The sequence below is a fragment of the Gavia stellata genome, chromosome 25 (assembly GCF_030936135.1).
Source record: "Gavia stellata isolate bGavSte3 chromosome 25, bGavSte3.hap2, whole genome shotgun sequence".
NCBI lineage: Eukaryota > Metazoa > Chordata > Aves > Gaviiformes > Gaviidae > Gavia > Gavia stellata.
Window position 1 is genome coordinate 5,408,106 of NC_082618.1, and position 22,041 is coordinate 5,430,146.

The 22,041-nt window shown below is 48.9% G+C and overlaps 2 protein-coding genes across 2 annotated transcripts; one reads left to right on the forward strand and one right to left on the reverse strand.

Annotated features, from left to right (window-relative positions):
• Positions 1-1,935: 1,935 nt before the first annotated feature.
• Positions 1,936-12,385, forward strand: ORAI2 (ORAI calcium release-activated calcium modulator 2). The gene is made up of 4 exons (XM_059829451.1): positions 1,936-1,969; positions 3,752-3,797; positions 6,048-6,288; positions 11,822-12,385. Exons 3-4 carry the CDS (start codon positions 6,061-6,063, stop codon positions 12,365-12,367), a joined length of 774 nt encoding a protein of 257 aa, XP_059685434.1. The 5' UTR covers positions 1,936-1,969; positions 3,752-3,797; positions 6,048-6,060; the 3' UTR covers positions 12,368-12,385.
• A 7,428-nt stretch (positions 12,386-19,813) lies between these two features.
• Positions 19,814-22,028, reverse strand: ALKBH4 (alkB homolog 4, lysine demethylase). The gene is made up of 3 exons (XM_059829450.1): positions 21,927-22,028; positions 20,929-21,126; positions 19,814-20,455 (listed from the first exon to the last, which is right to left on the reverse strand). Exons 1-3 carry the CDS (start codon positions 22,026-22,028, stop codon positions 19,814-19,816), a joined length of 942 nt encoding a protein of 313 aa, XP_059685433.1.
• Between the last annotated feature and the right edge of the window lie 13 nt (positions 22,029-22,041).

The window sequence follows — 22,041 nt, forward strand, 5'->3', positions numbered from 1 at the left end:
TGATGTTAGCTGTCGTGGATGGAGAAGAAGTGAGAGTCTCACAAATAAACAAAGACTGTGCTACCTCTGAGCTTGTCAGGTTTTTAAGCGGAATAAGTAAGTGCTGGCTTGCATTAAGTAGAGCAGATGTTGCTGCATGAGGACACGCTCCTCTCAGTCATGAGGAAGATGGATTTGAGTTTGTCTTGGTGAACTAAACGAATTCAGGTTGTGTGGCCTCATCCTGTCTCCCTGGGACGCCATCGTTACCCATGCTGAATTATTCATATGCTACGTTTTCTAGGAATGCTAAGTTTGCAGGTGAAATCCATAAAAAGCAAAGAGGATGTGTTGCTGAAGGTGGTGTCTGCCTTACGGTCTTTCTTGCTGGGGTGGCTGAATGGAGCAGTAGGAGCTGTGTTTGGTAGGTGTTGCTGTGAATTCTGAAAAATACTGTGCCATGTTGTGGTCATTCATGTCAGTACTATGTCTTCCAGAATACAAAGGCATTTCAGAGTTAGCGGCTTGAAGGGGTGTTTCTTCGTTAAGACAAAATGCAAGTACTGTCTGACCTTAAAATGGGGAAAACGTCATCCACAGAGTAGAAAAGGGAAGTGCTCCCATGTGTAATAAAATGAGGAACAATTCTACAATTGCTTCCTATTCCAAATATGACACTGAAAAAGCAGTAATACCTTAAAGGCTTTAAACTACGAAGGAGTTTGACCTGCTTATGTTGAATTCTTGCTCTGGATTCTTTTCTAGAGGAGTCCTCCTTTCCCTGATGGAGTCTCACAGTTTGCCTGTGTTCCATTTCTCCATGCATTCGTGCAAGCGTGGGACCCCGAGAGAGAGCAGTGTTAGTGCTGTAACCCAGCAGAGGTATTCGTCATCTCAGAGGTGAAGAGCACACTCAGGATAACAAATGGATTTGTCACCTATTAAAAAGTTTTGAGGAATTGTTCTCCTTTGTCTTTTCCCTCCCCCAGGCAGAAGTGAATTCAGGAAGATGGGATTACCGTGTGATAAAGCTGACCTATTGTGCTGCCTTTCAGTTTTCTTTCTCTCCTTTTTCGGGGAAGGAACTCCCTCCTCTTTCCCATAAGTCTGTCCCTACCCTTGCTCTTCGGATGGGTTTACACAGGATTTCCTGCTGAGTCAGTAGAGGAGGAACGCAGGGAGATAGCAGTCTGCCTTCCCCAGCCCTCCTTCGCACAGGGAGCCTTTCCTCTGCTTCAGCCAGAGGGTGTTGCAGCTCGGCGGAGGCAGAAGGCAGCACTGCCTTTTGACGTGTGTAAGTGGCGCCTTTTTGCTGTGTAATTAATAATTGTAATAAAAGCACGTTTACATCCCGTTGCACCGATACCTTCTCTGTGGAGAGATTTAGAGACGCAAGCTCTGAACGTTTTTTATCGGGGGGGGACGTTCACCCCGACCATGAGTTTAGGGAGCCGCAGACCTGACTTTTTTTCCCTACAGATGCATGTTCGCACAGGCACCCCAGGACCCCAGCCCGCTGCTGGAACGGCTGCGTCGCCCCGGAGGCGCTGGGGACAGCTCGGGATGTCCTTCCTCTGTGACCGCTAAGTACATTCCCCGCTCAGTAAAACCCCCAAACCACCATTCCCCCCGCGGAGGCCCCGGTTCCTCCCAGCGGGGCCAGCCCGGGAGCGGGCAGCCCCGGCCCCGCACGCCGCGGTGCTCGGCGCTGCACAGCGAGACGCGGCGGCGGGGGGGGGGGGCGGTCCCCCTCGCCTGGCCCCGCCCCGCCGCCAAGGGGCGGTGCCTGGCTATGCCACTGCCCAATGAGGCGGCGGTCACGTGCGGCGGGCGGGGCGGCTGCCCGCCCCTCCATTTCCTGCGGGTCACGTGGCGGGTGCCCGGCGTTGCCTTGGCAGCGGCGGAGGCGGCTCCGGCTCTCGGCAGCCGGCGGCGGCAGCGGGCGCTCCCGGGGCGCCGCGCCCGACCCGGCCCCTGGCCAGCCAGCGCGGTGAGCCAGGGCCCGCCCCTCGGCCCCGGGGGGGCCGCATCCTGCCCGGGTGGGGGGCCCTGCCCCGGGGGCTGGGGGGGGGGTCCCGGGCTTCATCCCCACCGGGCTGTTTGGGGTGGGGGGGCTCATCCTGCATGGATGGGAGCATCTCCTGCCCGGCGTGCGCCGGGAGGAGGGGGTCTCATCCTGCCCGGGTGGAGGCATCCCGTGCCCGGGGTGCTGGGGAGAGTGTTGGCCTAATCCTGCCTGGATGGGGCTTCCCCTGCCCGCGGTAGGAGGGGGTGCGTGCCTCATCCTGCCCAGGTCGGGGGAATCCCCTGCCAGGGGTTGGGGGGGGGTGTCCCATCCTGCCCCGCGGTGTTCTGGAGCTCCCATGGGGTGCAGGGTGCAGGCCACCTCTCGGGGGTCCTATCCTGACGAAGGGATCCTCTCGCTGGGGGTGCTGCAGAGGAGACACCTCCCGCCTGCGGTGCAGGGAAGCCCCTGACCCCGGGTGCTGTTGGAAGGGGGGATCCCAGCTGTGGGGAGGGAGCGGGTCCCATCCTGCCTGAGGAGATGGGGGGATGCTGGGTGCCTTCGGAGGGAAGGATCCTAGCTGTGAGGGGGTCGCATCCTGGCCTGGGGGTTCCCCTGTCTGAGGGTGCTGTTGGAGGGGAGATCCTCGCTGTGTGGGGTCACGTCCTGCCTGGGCCGTGCTGAGAGTGGCTGTGGAGGAGGAGGAGAAATCCCCTGCTCAGGGGTGCCCTGTGAGTAGGACCCCAGCTGTGGGGTGGGGCGAGAGGGTGGCATCCTGCTCGGGGGGCGGGGGGGATCCCCAGCTTCAGGCGCACTGCCATAAGTGGGGTCACAGCTGTGGGGTGTTCACACCCTGCCTGGGTGGTGTGACATCCCAGGGGTGCTGCTGAGGGGGGGTGTCCCCAAGCCAGAAGAGGATGTGGGAAGGGGTTCCCCATAGCAAAGAGGGCCTGAGGTTGGGGGGCCCGGAGTATGAGAAGAAGGGGGAGTAGCGGGGCCTGGGGTTAGGCTTAGCAATGGTGTGCGGGGTCTTGAACGATGCTATGCCGGGGAGAAAGGCGCTGGTATAAATCTGCCGATCGGTCTCAGGGTGTGGGGCAGAAACCTGGGTGTGTGTGGGGGGAGGCAGCGTCCTGAAGACAGGCAGGGAAGCTGACAGCGCTGCTGAGACAGCGCTCTGCGGGCGATTGTTCAGGACATACTGGCAGCGGGAAGGGGATCCGTCTATCTCAGCCCTGGCGATGCCTGCTGGGTTCCCTGCTGCGAAGAAATCCCCGCACGTGTGCTTGCAACTGCACAGGGGTAGCTGAGATGTAAGGCACGGCGGAGGCTTTCCCCGCTACGCTCGCTGCTCCGAAGGACAGCACCAGACAGATTAACAATCGATAGGAGATAGCAATCGCAGAGAGCTTTCTGTCTTCAGCGGTGTGAAATGAAGTGGGGTCAAATGCATCGGTGGTGCAACGGCAGTGAGTAAAGACACAGCTGGGACGGACTTGGCCAGAGCTGCCTGTTAGGCTGAGGAAGAGCTCTCCTGGGGAAGTCCTGATTCTCCGTCCAAAACTCAACAGCCCTGTGTGGTAAAGCCCTGTAGGATAGTTATTTCGGTAAGAGCAAGTGTCCTGAGCATTTAACATTGCAAGGCAGGAACATGAAATCTCCAGAATAACTCTCCCCTGCTGCAGATAACTGGCTGAAAAGTATTTCCAGAGTAAAACTACTTAAGATACTGTGCATGTAAAAGGCTTCTTTGGTCTTGTGTTTCAGTCCTCGGAGCCCTCCACCCAGTTTCTCCATGTCCGTAGCCAGCAAGGTGAGTTTGCTGTCCTGTTACTGCTTGTTTGGGCTACGTTTGTGTTCATGGATTTTATTCTGAAGTTGTTTATTTATCTGGGAACATCTCTTGAGCTGCTCCAGAGTGAAAATTCATCCTTGTGGTATTTTCAGCTTATTTTTCTAAGGAAAGAAGCAGATGTGATTGGGCAGTCTTGCTCTCCCTCTGTAACCTCTGAATTCATTTGTCTTTTCAATGGCGTTTGTCCCAGGGGTTGAAATTTCCTACATACAAAGTTCCTACGCATTTTGTGAAAATAAATGGCAGGATAGAGGCCGTCAGTGTCCCAACTCAGGACAAAGCTAATAAATTCACCCCACACTATATGTTGCAGAATCCACACAGGATGTTGTCACAGGAAACAGCTTCATAACTTTGCTGCTCACAGAATGTCTCTGCTCTGATCCTCCCAGGGGGCTTGGGGAGAGATTTTTATTTTTCTTGTACTACTTCTGTAAAATAGGTGATTCTTGCATTTTTCTGGAAACAAAGAGCAAGCAGGGAGGTTTCTCCCTGTTAATCTATTCTGGTTTTTATTGTGGTGTGAAAGTTTTTTTAATAATTTGAAAACTGCTAAGCAGTTCAGGAGCCATCCTGGAGTCCTGCAGTGGCTGTAATAGTGGCCTTATCAAAAACTGTCCAGAAAAACAAGTCTTGTGCTCTTGCTGCCATCCTTCTTATGTCTGAGGGGCTGGAATATGAAAGCCCACTGTGCTCAGGAGGGCCGGACAATCCCACGACCTGCAATGCTTTAGTTGCTGCTGAAGACTAATCTTTCTTATTGTGCCTGGAGCAGCTTTGTTCCTTTTTAGTAGTACCATTGGGAGTTGTGGGCAGTTGGTGTCCTTCTTATCTTCGCCGTTTCCCCAAGTCTCACAGCAAACGTTGGTTTATTAGCTGTCACCATGTGGCCCACGTACGTGGAGAGCTGGGTGGAGCAGGGGGGTGCAGGCAGGGCTGGGGCTTCTCTCAGGCGAACAGCAAGGTGCTTGTGACCTTGAGGTGTGGCGCTGGGACTAATTAGTACCACACCATGTGTGATTCTGGGCATGCATCTCCTCCTTCTAGGAGCTGGTAAGTATTTATAGCCAGAAGGGTCTCCTGTGGTGCAGCTCCGGTGTTGCTACCTGCCACCGCAGCGGTGGTCGGTGGCAGAGTTGTGAGTGTGGGGATTAATCAGAGAATCGTGGTTTCCATTCTTTGGAAGGCTGAGTTAAACATCTCGTTTCAGCTGTTTGTCAGAGTTGAGAAATTCTTGCTCAAAACGCTCAGCGCATTCTGTGTCTGCGGGTGGCACGGAGAGCACCAGAGCCGTTGGGCAGCAGCCTGGCTACGTCGTGGTGTGAGCAGGGGCTGGTTTGGACCTCGCGCTGGTCTCTGCTGGCTGCTGTGGTATTTGCCACCTGAAATTGTTTTGCTGCTTTCTTACATCTTTCAGCATAATCTCTTGAATCTGAAGATGCTGAAACTACCTGGAAGGCAACTAGCTTTTCCCCTTGGAATTGTCTTTTCCTTTCCCCATGCTAACAGCCGCCAGTGGAAGGGAACAGGATTCTTGGTCAGACGTGGCTGATAAGTGGAGTGTGAGCAGTTCAGGAAATTCTAACTTCCCACTGCAGGAGCTTGGGAAGTTCATTTGTTAACCCTGCACAGGATTCAGCTCTATGACTATCGGGGGGGTCTTGGGGAAGAGCTGTGCCGTCTAAACTGAGCTATGATGAGTGACGGTTTAACTGAAAACCCGGTTTCCAAAGAAAGAGCAAAAAGTGGCTTCATGAACATGCTAGCTGGAGTTACTTTTGTACACTGAAGGAGATGGATTTGGAGGCAATCCGTGATGCACTGTGAAATTAACTGTCAGCTTAAAGCAAAATTACAAGACAGGGGCCCTATTTCCAATCTATGTAGAACAGGTTTTTTTATTAGCAAGGAGGAATTGAAGGGGAAAGTTGAGATGCCAGCTTTGAAATGAAAAGCCAGATGCTGTGCAACCTTCCTAAATTCCTGCTGGAGCAGTTCCCGGGTTTACTTGTGTAATCTTTCCTAGTTCTCATGGTCATTTTTAGCAATTATGGATGGTCCTTTCTCTGTTCTGTGCTTTGGAAGCGTGATGGTATTTGGTCCATCATTTTTCTACTGATCGAGGGCAACTTTGTTTAAAAATAGCTTTTCCAGAAGTTGATGCTTGTCCTGTCTGCCCCCTCCTTTTGAACTCTCTTGTTCCCTCAGCATTTCTCTCATCATGAGTTCTGAATTAAACGTTCCGGTGGATCCTTCCACTCCCGCTTGCTGCTCTGAACCTGGCACAAAAGGCATGGATTATCGGGACTGGGTCCGACGCAGCTATCTGGAATTGGTCACATCAAACCACCACTCCGTTCAAGCTCTTTCATGGAGAAAATTGTACCTGAGCCGAGCCAAACTGAAAGCTTCCAGCAGAACCTCTGCTCTGCTCTCTGGATTTGCAATGGTATGTGTACGTTGTAGCAACACTTTCTGGATCGTGAAGGTTTTGGTTCTGTAAAATCATCTATTAATCAGTGTTTTCCTCCGGCGAAGCAGCAGAACATACTGTTGTTTCCTGAAGAGGCAGGAGGCATCTGCCTGGGGGCTTCTGCTTGGCTACTGCCAAAAAGGTTGAGGCTGGCGCTCTCAAGGCAGCAGAGATACACAAGCTGCCTAACAGTCAACACACGCGCTCCCAAGTCAGCCCTTTAAAAATACTAATCCCCTACCTGCAAATGACCCTAAGTGCTCCACCAGTGTTGCTAAACAATACGGGACCTGGGCTCTCCCTTGGCCCCGAGGCCAGTCTCGCTGGCTGCCTTCACGGGAGGTTGCACTTGGGCGTGGAGCTCCTCTGGGCCCCGGCGGTTGCTGTGGTCCTGAACATTATCTTAATTTCTGGATGTGTTTTTTCAGGTCACGGTGCCTAAAATAAGGTGGAGGCTGGGTCACAGCCTGCCAGGGTGAAGTTTGCATAGCGTGATCGGGGAGATCGTGTTATATGCTGAGGTGTGAGAAGAAGCCCTGCAGCCTCAGACCTGGTGTCAGAGGACTCTGTAGCCTGAAGGGAGCCAAACCTGGTATATTTTTGTCAGTGCTGCCTATTGGGAATAATCCCTGGAACTCACTTTCCTCCGTGCAGCACTTGGGCATTATCTGGAAGCTATCTGGGTAGGTCAGAACCATGTCAGGGAGTGAGCAAATAAAGAAGATGGAGACAGTCAGTGGTCCAGTGCTCGGACCTGTCTGAGCTGTGGTGTTAGCAAAACACAGCTGTGCTGTGTCGGCATGAGCCTTTTCATCTCCCCTCTGGTTCTTGGTTATTGGGAGTGAGAATTGAAACCTGTTTGGGGGAGGTTTTCTGCTCGGGAAATGGGCAGATCTGGTCGTTCCTGAGGTCCGTCAGCTGAACACAGAGCGGCAAAGGGCAGCGCCTGGCTGAGCGTGACGTGATGTGAAGACGTTGCATCCTGCAGCTCAGAAGGTGGGGGAAAGACACATCTCGGGAACTTTCCAGATAGCTTTCCTGGTTTTATTTTAGCTTCTGCCGCTTTTTCCTCCCCCAACCCCCCAGAAGGTGAATCATCTGTAACATTACAACAGTCTGTTTGGGATGACAAAGTTGGTCACCCAAAGTGAAGTTGGAAGAATGCAAGCGAGGAGTCAAGCGGGAGCAGGCTGCAGGGGGGAGAGGGTGCTCAGTCGCTTTGCGATTCCTCTCCGCTCACCGGCTGCGCGCATGCGATGCTCACAAAAACTTTTCACGCCGTGTACGTTGGTTTGTACCCAAGCTTGTGTGCTGAAATGGCAGAAGGTACCTCCTCGTTTTGAGAAAGCTGAGTGCTCTCCTGTAGATTTCTTTCACTCAGAAGCTTTCTTACTCTAAAAAGCAGCTCATGTGCTTGCCCTTGGTGCCTCTGGGTTACTTGAGTTCTGTGTTAGTCATTTCCAACTGTTCTCTTTAACATGATTATTAAATTCACGTTTTGTCGTGTTGGGAACGGATCTATCTAGGCAGTGTGGTTACAGGAGCAGGTGCCTGTGCTGGGGTGTGCTGTCGCTGGCGTCGCAGGGACTCGGGGGGGGCTTGCAGCCCACCCACGCTGCAGGGCTGAACCACGTATCTGAAAACAAAGCGTGCCTTCTCAACCTACACAACAGAAGGTTGCTGAAAGTCCTTGGCAAACACACAAAATTAACCATTTGACTTCTATTCTCTCTAAATTGTTTAAAATGCAAGTTGAATAAACACGTAGGTATTAGGTATAAGTAGTGTTAATTATAATCACCAGCTTAACATAATTAAGTACACCTGAAATCAGTAATTGTCAGAAATAAAAATTTTTGCAGTAAGGAATTCTCTTTATTTGCAAGCTTTTTCCCAGCTGATCATACTGGACCTTCCAGTGAAAGCTGAGGTACCTATTCCTACTGGGCTATTTCTCCGCTGGTAATTTGGCACGCGGGTATTTGGTACGTGGATGTTTACTCTCTAATAAAAGTATCTATTTGGCTATTGATGAAAGCAGAGAAGTTATTTAGAGTTAAATAGTTTTCCTGAGGCCCTGTGTGCATTTAACTATGTAAACAAATGTCATACAGGGCTTGGCTATTGCTTTATTTACTTCCCTGTCAGTATGTTTGATTCAAGCCAGTTCCGTATTGGCTGAAAGTTATTACGAGCTGATGGATATTTAATCAACAGGCGGTGGCTTTGATCCAGCTCCTTCTGGACAGGCTGCAGAATAATGCGAACCTTCCTCGTTACTCAATGCTGTCTCTGGTATTTCTGGCAGAGAGTTGGGCAGGTCAGGAGGATGTGGGTCCTTTCCAGAGCCAGGTCTGTTGGGAGGTGGGCTGTAGGGCTACTGCATTTGCCTGGGGAGACTGCAGATGAAGGAGATTTAGAGGGAGCTTAGGAAACCTCCTTAATAATTTTCCTGATGGAAATAAGAGCTATTACTGCTGATCAGTCTTGTCAATACTTGTCCAATTGCTACAGGATAGGTTTGGGTTTTGGTTTTTGTTTTGGGGTTGGTTTTTTTTTCAATCAAACACATAACAGATCTGCTGGAGTGATTGTTTTTACAGGCTGCCAAACCATCTGTGTGAATGTAACATGGTTTGTGTTAAGCCATTTGTCATCCTCTTGCCTGATACTATCTATCCTGGTCTAAATTTCTCAAGATGAGCATCATCTTTTTTGTGGACAATCTGGGCTATACTGGTCTAAAAAACCATAATTGCATGTAATTTAATTGCAGTTTAATTCTAAAATGTTCTGAGTACTCGGTCCTTTAGCAAACCTGTGAACCTGGAGTTCAAGAGGGTGATTGTCAGGCTTAAAATTAAGCCTATCCTGAAATATTCTGTGGCTTGGCAGAGTGCTCAGTGCCTTGCAAAGTCAAGCCCTTGACACCGTGGCTTCTGGGAAGAGGTTAGAATAAAGGGGGCTGTTACACAGAAGAGTATAATTGTATCAAACATGACACATTAATAGTTCTACAGACTAAGCAGCATATTTAATGATTTTTAAATGGGTTATGTCAGCCTGTCCTCTTTCTCTTATCCCGGTCAGAGAATGACATGACAGTCTGTACGGGGTAAAGCGATAAGAGCTCACTCACCTTTCCAATACTTGTTCGGGTTAAATGAACTGTTTTTCTGCCTTGCTGCCCTATCTGGATTGTTGATGTTTTTCCCTGAAATACCTCTTACTGAGCCATCAGTCAGTGTTAAAAATTCATCACATTGCACAGCTGAAGCTAGCCCTGGGGAATAGGTTAGTCCGGGAGGAAACATCCAATTAGCTGAAAAGTGCCGCTCATGCAAAGGATAACAAGTAGAAAATGATATGTTGACATCAGCCAAGCTTTCGGCTTTAATATAAAGCTATAAATTGAACATGCAGGTACAATTCCTATTCAGCTTGCAGAATACTTTGTCTCTGGGTATTACAGCGCCCAATAATGAACAATATACCTGCAGCTTTCCCTGGCTGATCGGGTGTGACTGACAATCACAGCACTGTACAAACACGTTGTACAGAACAGCGCAGCAGACAATAAGTTTGACCTCCCCCTTCTCGAATCAATATAGGGGGATCTGCAAAGAGAACATGCACAAGGCAATGTGGCATATGTTTTAATTAAATTGACCTTGCAATAGATGGTGAAGCCAATCCTGTGTTATTATTTCTCTGCTATGTGACTACTGTAAACTGCAAACAGGAAGCTTTTAAAAAACAGCAAAAGAAAAGTAAAAACTGCACATGTTCATAATCAGAACAACAGTCTGGGAATGTCCAAGAACTGCCACAATTTTTTTGGTGTCTCTGATATCCTGAATAGTTGATGTAGGTATAAAATCTGGACTCGTAGAGATTGACCATTTGCTGCCCCAAACACACATATTACATCTTGATTGCTACTAAATGTGTTCAGACTTGACTGTGATCCCCTCGTTCAGGCTGCTGATGGTTTCAAAGTAAATGCAGGTATGGCAGCAGTCATGCCAACACAGGCGCTTACTTTCATCCCCTTTAATCCTTTTCAAGGTTCCCCACAGGGAGAACATGAGTGTACCCCTAATCTTCCAGCGCCTAAATAACATTATTTACAGGTAATGCCAGAGCGAATGGTGCAGATTATTTTACAGAGCCTGAAACGGCTGCTCAGCGGCGGTCTCATGCGAAGTCTGGATAAAGCAATCATGAGTCCGCTCTCCAAAATCCACCTACCCCCCCAGAATCAAGCTGCTTGTTCAGACTTTGCCTCCTCTGATGGTCTTGAGAGGCACTGCCCTGAGGCAGGCATCCAAGCATCCGCTTCTCCTTTCTCCACGCATCCGGCAAGCTGTGCCGTGCCGGAGCAGCAGGTCGCCTGGGATCACCAGAGGTTTTCCCTGCTGCCAGGCAAGTTAGTGTCTGTGCAAATCATGAAGTGCAGCTGCAGATCCAAGCAAGCTGCTAGGGGGTTACTAGAGAGGAATGTTCGATAGTCTTGTCCACTGTTTTTGTGGCTTCTCTTAGCAAAAGGTTTCCGCAATCCTTTCAGGGATGCCACCACACAGAAGTACTACTCTACTTCACAGGTAGGTTAAGTGATTTTAGAAATTCTTATGCTAAACCAGTTAAGAGGCCTGTACTAGGACTTTGTTTCTGATCTCAGAAGAGCCCCTTGCTCTCTTGCACTTATTCTGCTGGTTAAGCTTTATTCGATCAAAGAAAAAATAGACATCTTTAGAGACTTGCTGTATGATAGCTCTTGTTCTGAGAAAACAGACTCCTGCCTGAGTTGTTGAACACACCCGTAAGTCAGTAGCTGTCCAAATTCTGTTGAGTATCAGTAAGTTATTAGCTCTCAAGGGAGAAATTTGAGGATATAAATAACTGGTATCTGGGCATATTTGTAATAAAAACGAACGTACAATGTTCTGAGAATAGAAGGCAGCTATTTTAACTACGGACTAACTTAAACTGTAAAGCAGCTTGCGTGCTTCCCATGGGGGGTAGTGAAACCTTGCTGGCCGCTGGCCAGAATTGCTGCTTGCTTTTGCTTTTCTTTATGTGCCCCAAGTCGAAACTTCCTGCACCGCAGCCACAAGTGATGAGCGGAAGGAGAAGGTGTGATGGGTGGGCAGGCTAGCAGGCTGTCAGCTGCCTCCGAGCTCCGCTTGTTGTCTAATGAGTTCCTTCTGTTGGGTGTTTGGTTTGATGCAGTTCGTATGGCTCATGGTTGCAAGGAGAGATACATTATTTCAGAAAACTTAGAGCGCAGAAATGTGCACGTGAGCCTTCAGAAAGGCCAAGCTGCAGACTGCGTGTACGTCTTCATGGGAAACAGAAACGATCCATCTAGGCTGCTGTTCTAAAAAGCACTTGAGTGTGTACTTGACCTTAGGTGCTCTTCCTGAATAAAGATGCTTTCCTGGATGAAAGCCTTGAAAAGAGGAAAACTAGCAGCTGTTGACAAGCTTTTTGTTCCTTTTCCCCCCAGGTTGCCATGGTGGAGGTGCAGCTGGAGGTGCAGTACAAGTACCCCCAGATGCTGCTGATCGCTTTCAGTGCCTGCACAACAGTGCTCGTGGCAGTTCATCTCTTCGCCCTTCTCATCAGCACCTGCATTCTGCCTAACGTGGAAGCAGTGAGCAACATCCACAACCTGAACTCCATCAGCGAGTCCCCGCATGAGCGCATGCATCCCTACATCGAGCTGGCGTGGGGCTTCTCCACCGTCTTGGGGATCCTCCTTTTCCTTGCGGAAGTCGTGCTTCTGTGCTGGATAAAATTTCTGCCTGTGGGCTCCATCCTGAAAAATGAGACCACCAACGTCGAGAAGCCCAGCGGCCATGCGGGTTGGCAGTCAGCACTGGTCTCCACCATCATCATGGTCCCAGTGGGTCTGATTTTTGTCGTCTTCACCATTCACTTCTACCGCTCTTTGGTGCGGCACAAAACGGAGCGCCACAACCGAGAGATCGAAGAGCTTCACAAACTGAAAGTGCAGTTAGATGGGCATGACAGAGGCATGCAGGTAGTGTGACAGAGGGGCAGAGGCTGCTTTCAGCTAAGGCTACGAGCAAAATACCTGGTTTGCTAGTTGGTGAGATGCACCAGTGGTGGATTGTCTTGAGGCTTAAATATGTAAATGCTAATTGCCTGCCATATATAGCTGTGGGTTCTAGTGCTGTTTCAGATGCTGGGGTCTCTGGCCTGTTTCTGGTCCTACACACTCGTGTACTTAGGTCAACACTGCCATGGAGTTCAAGGTCAAAACTTTATCTACCTTAACATTGGTTGAGGTAGCCAAAAATCTGTTGTTTTTTACAAACGTAATATTCCGTTGCCAAAAGTAAAACTGCATCAGCTGTCCGAAACACCAGTGTGTGTGTGAGTGTAGGACCGGTCTTACGTGTCAGAACTCCCTGGCTGCCAGTGCAGCAGCAATTAACTGGCAGCTCAGTTCTGGAGCTGAGCTGGGTAATGAGGGTATCTGCAGCTGACCTGAGGACATCCAGGAAAGCACAATAGAAACTGTGAGTGTTGATCACCTTTGTTCCAAAGCAAGTGTTCCATAAATACGTAACCAGAAAGGAATCAGCCTTAGCTTTTATGTTCTTTTCTTGCTATTGCTTACTGTATTTTTACAACTGGGGTGGTAGAATTTCGAATTGGAGGAGGCTGGGAAGTTCTGTCGTACTTTCTTCAGCAGCATCTGTCACTTTAGATTGAATGAATGCCAAGATCATGTGTTTTTTTCCCAATAAGAGGCAAGAGTGCCCAGGGAAGGCTTACAGGTGTTTTAGTTTTAACAAGGACATTCTTAAAACAGGACAGTGACAGGGAATTTAATGAGACAAAACTCTGAAGGACTAGAAAAGCAAGTTTCAAGGAGGTAAGGAGTGACAGCATATAGCATATTGTAGAAATCTGTCGCTATGTCGTCTTCATTTATGTATCGTTGCAATGTCTTTGCCTGGTTTGCTGGAGAGAACAAGCCCCGGTACTGCGTATTTCATCAGTTGTTTGGGGTTTTTTGTCAGCTGTAGCATTTGCCTGTCAAAAACGAACACTTCCTTCTCCCTCCACCAAAGCAGGCAACTCCTCTGGTGGAACCTGGAGCTGTACTGGCGAGTCTGACGGAGCTGGATCCAGCGGGAGAGCTGTGTGCCATTAAAGAGCTATCACGTTTCATTTGAGCTGACTTTTTTTTTCAGCAGCAGAGAAAATGACACTTGCACGTCTGTATTGCTTAGCAAGGAAAGCTTGTAAATTCTGTAGCATCCTTTTGGGTGGAAACTTCTGTAAAAATGATTTTATGATTTATGGTAAATTTGTGGAGGGAAAAGAGTGTTTTGCAATCATCAGCTTTTTTAAGGGAAAGTAAGGCTTTGTGCCACACAGGGCTGAAAGAAGCATAAGCACATTTTCTTGGCCCTAATCCTGTGCTGATTTCCTGTTCTGCACTCAAACATGGCAGTTTCAGAGTCTCCCAGGCCTTAGAGGTTTCTGAAATCATTAAGGATGTTTGTAATGTTCTATTTAACCCTGGTCCCTTATTCCACTGGGATTTGAGAAATCTAATGGCAGTGTATTACATGTCAGCTTCCCAGAATGGAGTGTACACGCAAAGCCCAGTGCAGCAGGGTGAGTCTATCCCTATATTGCTCTCTGGCGGGGGCCTTGGGAACCCAACTCTAATCTCTTTTGTTTACACGCGAGTTTGAGCAATGCTGAACAAGTTGCTTAGCACTGTGTCTGTGGCTTTCATCGGTTGTTCTTGCCGCAGTTGGCACGTACCATATTGGCTGATGTGCAGCAAAGAAAATAGTCTTTGTGTGCTGAATGACTAGTCTGTACTTATGCGCATATGCGAAAAATAAGGGGTGTCCTCCAGGAAGTGGGTGGTTGTGAAATTCACACGATCTCCCCAGGAGTCTGCCCTCTCTCCCTCCTCTTTTTACCGTAATAAAAATTAAAAGTTTATACAGGAAAATCAGAGTTGAGTTTTCTGCCAAGTATTACACGTGTAGGCTGTTCTACCAAGAAAATTTCTATTGTGAGGCCGAAGCCAGACCAGATAAGGTGAATCTCTCATCTGTACTTTGCAGTCTCCTTTAACATCAATAATAACAGGGCTGTAGAGCTCAGGAGGTTGAGGAAAGTATTGAGCAATTTTTGTAATTTAAAAAAAAAAAAAGTAGTTTCACGGTGTGCATACAGTGCTGTGAAAGCAATGCAGCTCATTTGGAAACAGCCAAATTGTTCATTTAACTCTTTGCAAATATAATAAACTTCAGCAAATGGAGAAATGCAGCAGGAACTGTGCTTTGATTTTGTAGAATAAATTGGAGAGGCTTTGGTGGGATTGGATTCAAGAAAAGTCTCAAGGCAGTGGATCGGTGACTGGAGTGGGATCGCCTTAGTCTAGCAGGGAGTATGAGGTATGGTTTGACACAGTGTCCCAAGGGCAAATGCACTTAAAACAGAATAATCATGTGCTTTCCCATCTTTGCTTGCAGCTTTATTTCTTGTGTCTCTCTAGGCACCAAATTCTCCCTTCCGTGAGAAGCCCATGGGAGTATTTTTGCTCTTTGGTGTCTGGGATCTCTCTAGGTTACCCGTCACCTTCGTGCTGTAACTCCTCTCCTTCTTCTTTCCCAACAACAGCATTTGCTTTTCTTGCTCCTGCCTCTCTTTCTCCAACTTGTTTACATTTTCAGTGCTGTTGGGTCCAGACCTGTGTTGCAGAAAGGTTGCCTGTGGTATCAGCCATGGTAGCTCATCCGCAAAGGAGTAGGGCATTGTACTTGTCCAGATGGGTGTTTCTGCGCTACAGCGCCAGAAAATCCTCCTTGCTTCTGCTGCTGCCCCCGTGGCTGTCAGCAGGATTCCCATCAGTCAAGCGCGGAGATGCCTGCCTTTCCACACTGTCGCTGGTGTCCCAGCAGGGCTGGCAGCGCACTGTGCCATGTCCAGGTTTGCCTGCCGGTGCTTGGCCACGTCTGTCCTGTGCTGTCACCTCTCTGTCGTTCCTGGGGTGTCTGTCGTTCCTGGGATTTCTCAAGTTTTGTGTGGCTCCGTTCCTGCGGTGCCTGCACAGGGATGCTTCTCCCAGGGCTGGGGTGTGTGTTGAGGATCTCCCCTGACATGTGTGTTAGCTTTCTGTACCAGCCTTTGGCCCTGGGGTGCTGTAGTTTGGGGTGGCTCTTGCCCTAATTCTCAGTTCCTTTGGGCTGTGACTCTCTGGACCGGTTCTTGCCTTGTTTGGGCCATTTCTCCAATTTCTGCAGGGGGGCTCGCCTTGGCTTGCTGCAGGGGACAGCCATGATCTCCCTCCAGAGTCCTGAGTCCTCTTTCAGATTTTTTTGGACAGCTTTTGCCTGGCAGAAAAATGCCTCTGCAGGTTCCAGCACTGGAAAGACCCTTCCTAAAGCAGGGAAGGAGCTGTCGAGGACCGGGGTATGGCCCTGCTTCGAATCGTTCCTGAGCACTTGCATTGGTTTAGGGGGTGACTACTCTCTCTCCTTCCCTTGTTAGCAGGAGTCAAGACCGGGCACGAATGCAAGCCAGAGGGAGCTGTCGGAGCTGGAGCAGTATCGGGTTCTCCCTTTGCTGTGGTTAGTGGCAGCTCTTACTCTCTGAGCTCCCTATTTTTAACGTCACCCCGGGGCAGCCCTGGCTCTGGTAGCTGCCACCCCGTTGTTTCGGTGGATACGTGACTCTTGGGGAGGCTTTATGACCAGGGGAGATGGAGTAGATGTTGGATTTGACCGTCTGGGCCTGACCCACGTGACGGCTGAAAGTGATACTGTGTGAGAGCCCCGGGTGGAGTGCGCTCTGCGGTAAGCGCTCAAATATGTGGAAGTGTTTATAGAGAGCTGGTGGGGTGGGTGCAGCCACAGAGCGAACATCCTTCGGTTCCCTGACTCAGGGATGGGCAATCCCAGCTTGCCACGGGGATGGCTACGCTGGGCTCGGGGATGGAGGCGCAGGATGCCCAGCCAGCTGCGGGACTGGTTGCTCACACTTCACATTCTCCTCTTGCTTTTCTGTGGCTTTACGTGGAATTTCATAATGTCCTTTCTCTTCTTTCCCTGCCTGAAAACAAACAAAAGGCCTTTGAGGTTTCCCTGCTTCTGTAGCTTCGTTATCTTCTAAATCTTGTTGCATCTACTTTTAAAAGCTGCTTCAATACCCCCTGCTGAGCCGCAACCTCAAATTCAGATCCTGGCACAACTGGGCCAGCGTGGTTATTTTCTGATTAACTTCTCGCAGGCGGTCTCCTCTGTACCCGCTTCAAACAAAGCGGTTTCAGTCATTACTGACTGGCTGAATTTGGAAAGCATTCCCGTGAATACCTGTACGACTGGGAGCTTGCCTTTTGCCCAGGGTTGTAACAACGATGAGTGCTAAGTGCTAGGAGAAAAAAAAACCCCTCTGTGTTTTAGCTTTGCCTATTCTTGTTTTATCTCTGCATGAACAATATTTAATGTAGAACAACGTGTGTATCTCAGTTATTGTCCAGCTGTGTGAGAGAAACTGGATAAACTTGCTAAGTTTTACGCTTCTTGCTGCTTTCAGACTGATTCTTTGAAAGGCAGCTCGAGTCCTCCAGCATCCTCTATGGGTTAACTTGGGTTTTGCCTTTTTGTAAAAAAGCTTGGTCAGATATTATCCTTCTCCTTTTATAAAATACACAAGTAGATAACAATTAATATGCTTTCTTTTAATGAGGGCCTGGTTCTTGGCACGTCTTTTACAAGCGCTAATCTTGGTTAAGGAGATAAACAGCTGTGATAGGAATTCTTATAACATGAAGATCATTAAAGTGTATCTTATGTTAATAACGTTAGCATAGTGGCCAAAATTACTTTTAAGAGCCAATTAATTCAGACTTAAAACCTCTATATACTTTTCTCAGATTTCTATGATATTTGACAATCCAAATCAATTGTAAATGTTCTGCAGCGCTGCGACTCTGGCTTTTTAGGAGAGAATGTACATAAAGTTTTATAAAATAATATAGAACCAATGGGTGTGTAATTGCATTTTGATCCAAGATGGTGCCCCGGAGGCTGTTTACCAGGTGAAAAATGTTACAGACATAGCAATGACTAGTGTAGTGACTAGATTAAGTTTTGGACTTCAAAAACATCTAGACAAAGCCCTCAATTTTTGGCTCAGAGTATAATTATTTGCGTTTTTAAAGTTTAAGATATCAACTAGGAAGAGCTGGGATTTTCTGGCAAGAACGGCAGCTCCCCATATAGTTTGATCAAGGCAGAAAAATTCAGCTAACAAATGCAGAGCACAAAATGAACTAATATTGTGTGTCTTGTTATTGTGGCACTCTGATTCATCAGAAGCCATCATCTGCTTTCACTGCAGAGAGAATGAAACAGCAGGTACGCGCACAGAAAGTATTTTAACAGGCTGCGAGCACGATATAAATCTTAAAAGGCAGCATTGGAAACGAGGGCCAAACATTAATGGAAATACTTGATGTTGCAGTTTGCTCAGCAAAGAGCAGGTTGCTGGAGAGGCTCCGTACTGAAAGGGTGCTGAGGAGGTGGACTCAAGGCTTGCTCTATCTATGAAAGCCGCCCGGGCTTTCCTCCCGCAGCGTGGCTTTGTGCTGAGCTGCGTCCTCCTGCTTGGCCAAAGGTCCTCTGCTCCAGTGGCAGCTCCGGGTGCTGGCCTGGGGACATCACGCTCTCTACGGCTGAGCCCTGCGGACACCAGCAGCACGGTGCTGGTCACACCAGTCTGCCGGAAAAAGGTTAGGAACTGCTATTTTGAGAGCAGAAGGCTGTGCTTTTGGGAGTGAGCTGAAGTTGCAGCCTATGAGAAATTTCTTGGGATAAAGCTCGCTGTGAGCAAGCGTGGCCTGCCTGTTGCATGTTGGCTGGCTGCGTTTCCAGTGACGGGTTTCCATCAGAGAGGGCATGCTGTGACTGCCGAATCTGCTGCTGGAGCACGTAGGTGACACTTGCCGGCCGGTCTGGATGGAGGTTTGGGGTTTAGGACTGCCCATGGGAGCCCGGCTTGCGGGTCCCTGTTGGAATTATCACGTAATGTCCGCAACTGTTTAAATACTGGGCTAAACTCAAACCCGTTCACTGCAGCCACAAAGGACTGTGGTTGTATCTGTTAGCTTAAACTGATAAAAATATCCTGATTCACCCAACTGATTTCTAGTAACTGTTTTGTTGGGTGAAGAGCTCCCACCCCCGCAGTGCCTGAAGCGGAGGGCAGGTCTATGGCACAAGTGCATTGCTATACAGTAAAACCTATGCATCGTGCCAAGGAAGTCCTTCTAGGGCAGGATGCGGCTGCACAGGGACGCCGAGATCCCGTGTATCAATGTGTCCCCTTTCCTTCCCGACTAAAACCAGGCAGCATTGTAAAGCGGTGTTTCACTGCTGTAGGTGTGACTGGGCTGAACGGTTTTGATGACACAACTGTGTTTATTAAAGGATCACGCTTCTTCCACGGCACAACTTCATTTTCAAGAGCACAGAAGTTTGTTCAGAGCAGACAGATGGCCTCAAATCAGCTTCTGCTACAAATGACTACTTGAATCTTAGGTACAAGGCATGATTCAAACCTGACTGCTGGAGGTGCCAAGAAAAAAAATGATAGCCGCCAGTGTTGCAGTCTGTTGCCCAGCTTATTCCCAAAATCAGACTCTTGCTACTGAGAGTTGACAGCGGGATTCAGGGATGACAAATGATCAGAAAATAACACAGTCTGTGCAAGTCTTTGGTCTGAACCCCATCCAAGCTGTCTCTGCAGAAGATTCGGCATCGACCCTCTGCAAATGCTGCTCTTTGGTCCCAGAAGATATAGGTCACACACGGTATTTATGATTAATCCTCACTGTTGTAGCATGAATCTTCAGCAACGGATAATTACTTTAATTAGTTCTCAGTGTGTTGTACTATCTGTGAAGAGACGGTTGTTTACCCTCCTCCCCTGGAGAGCTAATCTCTAAAGGACCTATCTGAAGTGGGTGAGAAGATAGTTGTGTCCCTACAGCACAGTGCAACGCTAAAAGCAGTGTGACAGAAGCAAGCACGGGCCAGGAAAGGTTAAAATCTGCTGCAGGGCTTGGGCTGAATCTGTGCCAAGGGCTGTTTGATACTCAACTGGGTTTAATGATACTAAGTTTCTTTCTGGGTTTAATTTAAGTATTTAAGAACTGGCTATTGACTTTTTGCATTTTGTTACAATACAGCTAATGAATACAACAGCTCATTTCTGACTTTCGCCTAAAAGCTCCCATTGCCCAGGAGAGTCTTCAAAGAAACAAGCAGCCCACCCCTTCCTTGAACACTCTTATTTCTGTTTGTTAAACTTTCGTTTGATTCAGCTTATCTCTGCACGCACCTGGTTCCTTACGCGCACCTCAGAAATAAACAGAGTTGTACAAATTCTGTACTTTATTTTTCAAATTTCCTAACAAAATGCAATTCCCTCTTGCTGATCACACCGGTCTTCCTTGAAATGAAAGAGCTATTTCTAGCAGTTCTTTACCCAGTTCCTCATGCCTTCCTCCGGCGCTGAACTCTGCAGACAGCTCCCTGAACGTGACACAGATTCGGCGATGCTCTATGTGCTTGCGGTAAATTGCGTGTTTCCATTTGTACCGTGCGTCACCGTACAGCACCACCAGAGACCTTCGGGGTAAGTGAATGGCAACAGTCACCTCTTTACTTGGAACAAGCCTTGGGGATAAAATGCAGTTGATACCCTCTTCGCCTGCATTTTTGCACGCTGACGTCTGTGTAAAAGATCCAGGGGGACTTAATTCCCCATTTTCTTTACTGAAAGTGGGAAATAATTGGATACTGTTCTCTGAATCACAAGACATGGATAGCACGGTTTTTGAGAGCAAGTTCAAGCTAACCAGACGCTCTCCCCAAAGCCACCAGTCATCAAAATGTGGGTCAATGGCAGAACCTCTTTCTGGCATGTAGTCCAGATTACATTGTTCAACGGGTAAGAAACCGCCTAGTATAGAGCAGGCCTTCATTTGTGCCACAATCTTTTTACTAAAACTTGGCAAACCGGTAAAGCTGCCAGCTTTCAGCCTTTGTTTCTTGAAGTTCACTTTGGGTCCATAGTCCTGTTGGAAAAGAAGAGGGGGAGAAAAGCTAGTGTTAAGGAAAAATCTAGGACGAGTCTTTTTGGAGAGGCTGTGATTCCTACACAAGAAAGTCAAGACTTTTGAGTTCTGTTCTCATCCCTTCCAGTGACCTGGTCACCAGGTTGCAAAAGGACTCAGTGAAGCTACATAAATCTCTCTGGAATTAGATTTCTCACCTGTAAAGTAAAAACAAACCAAAAGACCCATTTCTTTCACTTGGAGATTGTGTCAACTTTAATGCCTGAACGTGCACTGTCAAGTACTATTTGTTGTACCTATCATGTATTTTTGCAAGAAGTTGACTTTGATTACAAATAATTCTTGCAGTTGATTTCAGGAAAAGCTTTCAAAGAAAAACATGTAATGAAACATCTAAATATTTTGGGTTTTCACTGAAAACAGCTTTCCTTTTCCAGAGGGATCTAAAAGCAAATGTACTTCTCAAGTCAAACCTGTTTCTTTCGGCCAGACTGTGATGGTTTCCAGTCATCTCGATCCATCAGTTCAACTATCTCAGATTCTTCATCTTCACTAATGAACTCCTCCATCAGAAACACCCCTGGAAATGGAAATACCCAGCCAGCAAATTCCGAGTGCTCATTTCCTTTAGCTAGGCCTGTTGCTGGACAGTAAGTGAAGTTATCTTCTCCCTGTGGAAATAACAATGGAGAAGAAAAAAACAGTGGGGGGAAAACTTAGCAAGATAAGGTATTGCCATGATTTACCCCTCAGCCTTGATGCTGCAGCATGAAAACTGTCTGTACAGGATTCTTGTAGACGTGAGAAATTTTACAGCTACTTTTGGGGAACAACGCTTCCCTGCTTTTTTTACAGCTCCAGCATTACTGTGCTGCTGGCTTGAAGCCGCTTTTCTTTCCTAGTGATGTCTTTATCCTGCAAAGACGGGGAAGAAGAGATGGTCCTCAGTGCCAAATGTATAAGGAGATTAATGATCGGTATTCCTCAGGCCAGCTGTAGAGATATGGTTTGTCATATCAATAAATGTTGAATGAGGAAAGTTGATAAAAATCGCCGAGGCCGAGAGGCTGAGGTGTAGCGAGCCTGCCTTTTCTTCAGGTAAGCTCTGGCTTGGCTTTCCAGGTTGCTGTGTGTGTCTGTAACGTTATTCAGGGCTCCCCTCGCAGGTGCCCCAGGGGAGGCCGCCGGGGCCGGCCCGGGGGGGCTCTGCTTTGTCCCCAGCCCGGGCTCCCGCTCGGGGCCCAGCACCCCACTGCGGAGCCGCGACGGGGCCCCTCTTCCGGCGTCGGGGGGGTCCCCCCGCATCCCCTCCCAAACCCCTCGGCGCGGAGCCATCCCCCCTTCCCCAGCTCGGCCCCCGCCCGCCCCGAGGGGAACATGGCAGGCGCCCCCCCCCCCCCCCCCCCCGCCCCACTCCTCCCGCCGGCCCCGCCCCGCCGCCGGGCCCGCCCCGCCGCCCCCTCCCCGGTACCTGCGGGGGCGGAGCGGCCTGCGCGGGCCCCTCGCAGAGCAGGCAGGAGCGGATCCCCTTGCAGCCGCAGCCCGGCCCTGCGCCGCCGCCCGCCGCTTCCATCCCCGCCGGCCGC

Excerpts from the sequence above, each read along its gene's own strand:
- ORAI2 (XM_059829451.1), top strand. The coding sequence starts at position 6,061 with ATGAGTTCTGAATTAAACGTTCCGGTGGATCCTTCCACTCCCGCTTGC. Across the intron at positions 6,289-11,821 it reads TGCTCTCTGGATTTGCAATG|GTTGCCATGGTGGAGGTGCA; the intron begins GTATGTGTACGT and ends TTTTCCCCCCAG.
- ALKBH4 (XM_059829450.1), bottom strand. The coding sequence starts at position 22,028 with ATGGAAGCGGCGGGCGGCGGCGCAGGGCCGGGCTGCGGCTGCAAGGGG. Across the intron at positions 21,127-21,926 it reads AGGCCGCTCCGCCCCCGCAG|GGAGAAGATAACTTCACTTA; the intron begins GTACCGGGGAGG and ends TTATTTCCACAG. Across the intron at positions 20,456-20,928 it reads AGTCTGGCCGAAAGAAACAG|GACTATGGACCCAAAGTGAA; the intron begins GTTTGACTTGAG and ends CTTTTCCAACAG.